Source organism: Prunus avium, chromosome 6 (genome assembly GCF_965620075.1).
Source record: "Prunus avium chromosome 6, drPruAviu1.hap1.1, whole genome shotgun sequence".
NCBI classification, from domain to species: Eukaryota; Viridiplantae; Streptophyta; class Magnoliopsida; order Rosales; family Rosaceae; genus Prunus; species Prunus avium.
Genome location: NC_142289.1, coordinates 9499767 through 9504239, shown reverse-complemented (window position 1 = coordinate 9504239; position 4473 = coordinate 9499767). Strand labels below are relative to the sequence as shown.

The 4473-nt window shown below is 34.6% G+C and overlaps 1 protein-coding gene across 1 annotated transcript; it reads right to left on the bottom strand.

Annotated features, from left to right (window-relative positions):
* CYCD5;1 (cyclin d5;1) lies at window positions 1-2397 on the bottom strand. Its single transcript, XM_088254279.1, is given in 5 exon segments — window positions 1-849; window positions 942-1078; window positions 1173-1464; window positions 1583-1665; window positions 1787-2397. Coding segments are annotated over 5 exon segments (1002 nt in total). The 5' UTR covers window positions 2070-2397; the 3' UTR covers window positions 1-642.
* Window positions 2398-4473: the final 2076 nt, after the last annotated feature.

The window sequence follows — 4473 nt, the reverse complement described above, 5'->3', positions numbered from 1 at the left end:
TCAAATCAAACAAAAACAATTCTTCATTCCTCATGGCTTTCAGCCTTTTGAAAGACAGATAGGAAGCATCCCAAGCGCCCCCCATAAAAGTAGGGTTAGCAAGTGATGTATAAGTACATAAATAAATGTTCACTTTCATGAAACATAGAAATAATAAAATAATAACAAGAAAAAATTACACCAAAATTGAATGAAGGAAAGAAAGAAAAAAGTGGGTGAGCAATACTGGCACTATGACAGCAAATATTACTAAAGATTTAATATAGACAAAAGGGTCATCAATGGCCTTCTACCACTCTCTTGGCCTTCGAATTCATTCCCTTCTTAATGGCTTTGGACATCAGTCAGCTTCTTAACTTCTTACTGTAGGCTAAAGTAGTACTTGTCCTCTTTTATTTATTTACTTTCCCTTTTTCTCTATGCTCTTGGTTGTCACCTGCTGAAACCTTTTGTTTGGTATTGGAAATTGGAACCCCAATCATCAAATTCCAAATCATATATACCATAAATTGGTAGATAACACACACTCATTAGACCTCTAAACCCCATCTAATACCAAGAATCATTTTTTCAGTTGTAAAATCTCTATAATCCAATAAAAAAATTGCCCAAATCAACCCTTTGCTGAAGAATATCTGCTAACTATGGCCTGTGATTTTTCTTTGTTGGACAACAGTGATCAGAGTCACTGAAAGTAAGCCTTCTCTTAGTCCCAACTGAATTTTCAAGCACATCCATTGAGCTTGAATGGATTGGTAACACACTAGGGGAAATTGAAAACTTGGGCGGTGTCTTATCTTTTCTTTCCACCATTTCCTGCATAAGATTATAGCAGGAAAATATATGTTCCTGTTGCAATGGTAACATAATTAAGATTAATGAACAGTAACAAGTGGCAGAGTCACACAAATCAATGAACAAATTACAATTAGTAGACTCACATAATTTTCTCGGGACTGCAAGAATGAGACCACACTCATCTTTAGCTCCAGCATTTTTCTAGTTAACTGACCATCAGATGCTGCTAAAACTGCAGCTGCTGCGATGATAGACGGCCGAGTATCCATTAAATCAATCTCTGCATTAGAGGAAGGAGATTGATTAGGAAATATAACAAATTAAGCAGATTTAATTAGATTGGGAATTTGGGATATTATAATGTTATGGATTACCTTTTGCCATTGCCACAATGAGTCTTATAGCATCAGAGAATAGTCCTTCGGGTCTAGATTCAGCACATAATTTATTGATGAAGTAATGCAGATAAGCAAAAGGAGTGATTGAACCCAATTTCCATTCCAATGTGTTCAAGACCAATAGCTCCATTCTCTGAATCACCTTGCTTTCAAAGTTATAATCTTGGACTTGGAACTCTGATAAAGCTGGCACTCGACATTCTTCCATCTTAGCTGCCAAGGATAAACATGCCACTGATAATAGTCGAATAGCCCACAATTTCCCATCCTATATGAAAACCAATAAAATCCAAATATTATTACCATACCATAGCCAAACATCAAAAAAAAGAAAAAGAAGGAAAGAAACCCATTGATCAAAACATGATGAATGTTGGGTTACTTACATCAATGGATCGCTTTGAAAGAAACCCATCAAAGTAAGTGACAGATAAATAAGCTGTTTGCAATTGGAACCCAAAAACTCTTCCTGTCTGCAAAATCAAAATAGAGAATGCACAAACATTCAGGGACCGATTCGAGAACAAAAAAGAGAGAGATAGAAAAAAGAAACAAGAATCTGGAAAAGTTAAGAGCTTTAGAAGAGTAACATGCATTGAAAATCCATTCAATCGAATCCAAGCGAGCATTTTTCAACCAGCATATGTCAGAGGCAGAGCAATCAGTAAAGGGTACAAAGCCTTTGGATCCAAAGCAATGAGCTTCTCTGCGGACCAAGTTCTCAACATACTCATCTTCATCCACAGAAACAAAACATGGGTTTGAATCTACGCAAGTGTTTGATTCAACTTCCAATTGATTCAAGCAAGTTTGATCTTCATGGCAGAGGAGGCTGGAGAGAGAAAACGAAGAAGTGTCTGCAGAGTCCCTCATTCTCCTCAGTCTCTGAACATCTATCTATGATGCAAGAAATAACAATCAACAAATTAAAACTGTCAACAGAACGTGTATATTCACAGTATATATTAAGCAACTGCTAAATCCACGGTGATGAAATTGTGCAAAATCTTTAGAGAGAGAGAGAGAGAGAGAGAGAGGACGACTAAAGAAAGTGGAATGTGGGGAGTGAGAAGGAAAAGTGGCGGTTTTGGTGCCGCCAAAATGACCGGATGAGATATAGAGGGGGAGTCAAATTAGCGGTTTGGGAGTTTAGTGGGTATAGACTACCACTACACAGTATACTGTAGTTATATACTGGTAGTAGTAGTCCTATGATTTCTCATTCTCTCCAAATTTTAGGAGATTCTGGTTTTAAATTCCAATTTAATACCCTCGTTTTATGGAAGTCAAAATTTCTTATTCAATAATGGCACTTTAAAGACCAAAATTAAAATTGCTTTAGGTTATGTCAAAGGATCAACTCCATATTTCATAAAATATTAAATAAAATAAAAGGATCAAATCCATAGGGGTGGGGAGCTCTAAGGCCATCGCCAATCATATGGCTAAATGTAATCCTCCAAAATATTAATTTTTTAAAGAATAATGCAAGGCTAAATTTTTCCATCTCCAATCATGCAGAGCTATATTTTAGGGTCCTTCATATTTTATTATTTTGAGAAAAACTATGGTACAACACTCATACATTCCACAATTATATATTGTTTAATTTAATTAAACTACTATTTAGAGACAATGTTCCATATATGACACGAATACGTTGATAAGAACAAGATTTTTATAATTTTTTTTAAACAACACCTGAAAACATTTAAAAAGGTGACCACATTTATAAATAAATAAAATATTTATATAAAAAAAAGGGGATGGGTTTCAATAATCTGACCTCCAATGGTCATGACCAATAAATTTTTTTATAATTTTTTCTTAAATAACATGAATTGAAAACATTTAAAAAGGTGACCACTTTTTTTATTTATTTATATATATATTAAAAATATGGGTTTCAATGGTCTAACCTCCAACATTTATATATATATATCCAGCTGTGATGACGTCAGCGTGCTTTAATGTTGTCTGTTGAAAAGCACATGCATGTGGCCCACACAAAATTTAGCCTAGGCCAAAGCTGGGCTACATGTGGCCCAGTTAGAGGGCTAAAAGGCCAAATGTGGCCTCTCCAAATTTGGCTAAAATTTTGTTTAGCCCATAGCTGGAGATGGGTTTTGCATTATTTTAGGGTTATATTTGGGATATAGCCCATGACTGGAGATGGCCTAATTCACGTGAGATAGGTCAATTGGCCATTGTGCCCATCTCCTTGCACTCAAGTTTAATCTCCTTCCATGTAGATTAATGCAGTTTTGACATTGCATTGTCAATCTATCATTAACATTTGGAGTTAGCCCAAAATGGTGAGGAAGAGTTGAGTAATGAGTGAGGATTACGATATGTCTAGGGTTTGAATAAAAAAATATAACATATGTTACATGTTTTTATTTATAATTCAAGTTTTATAACACGTTATATATTTTAACATGACGGTACTTGTCATGTGTAGAGAACTGTCCATCATTTTTCTCAAAGAGATGGGTTGAAATAGAAATTAAGATGATAATATAGGAAAAGAATCCATATCTTGACTTGCATGCACTTATCCTGGTCATTTCAATTCAAACTTTGTTAGTTTGTTAAGTTTTAAACAATTAGTTTTTCTAATGGGTTATGCAAACGAATCATTTTATGAAGAAACTCAAAATATAAATAGAGATACTATTTCTACTAGTTTTGGGGTACGTACGTACCCTTAAATTTTGGACAGCTGTAGGATGGGAAGCTTTGTCCTATCTGATTAAAAGGGTCTCATTTGGCCCTTTGGTCCTAAGGTTCATCATCATCGACAGTTCTTCTCTCTCTGAGTTCCTTCTTCTTTTCTTCCAAGGGAGGGTCCAAAGGGTTGGAGAATGACAGAATGTATGTCGTTGGTGTTTAGGTATGAAGTTGAACATGTAGAACCAAAAAAAAAGAAAAAAGAATTGAAGTTAAGCATTATAGATCCTAATGGAAGATTGCTCTTCTTTTTTTCTTTTTCTTTTTCTTTTTCGTTCAATAAACTTATTGTACCAAAAAGAACACTCTTTTTTCGCTTAACTTGTGAATCGAAAATAGAAAGATAAAAAAAACACACACACACCTTGTACCTTACTTGTTTGTACCAGCTGGAATTATTGTCTGCCTTTGTTGTGTAATGTCATGCCAAATTATTGTCATGGTACAACACATAATTCCAATATATATTCCAAAGGAAAGGAAAAAAAAAGGCAACACATATTTGTGAAGACATTATTATTAATTGGTAAGTAAATTTTGCTTATTT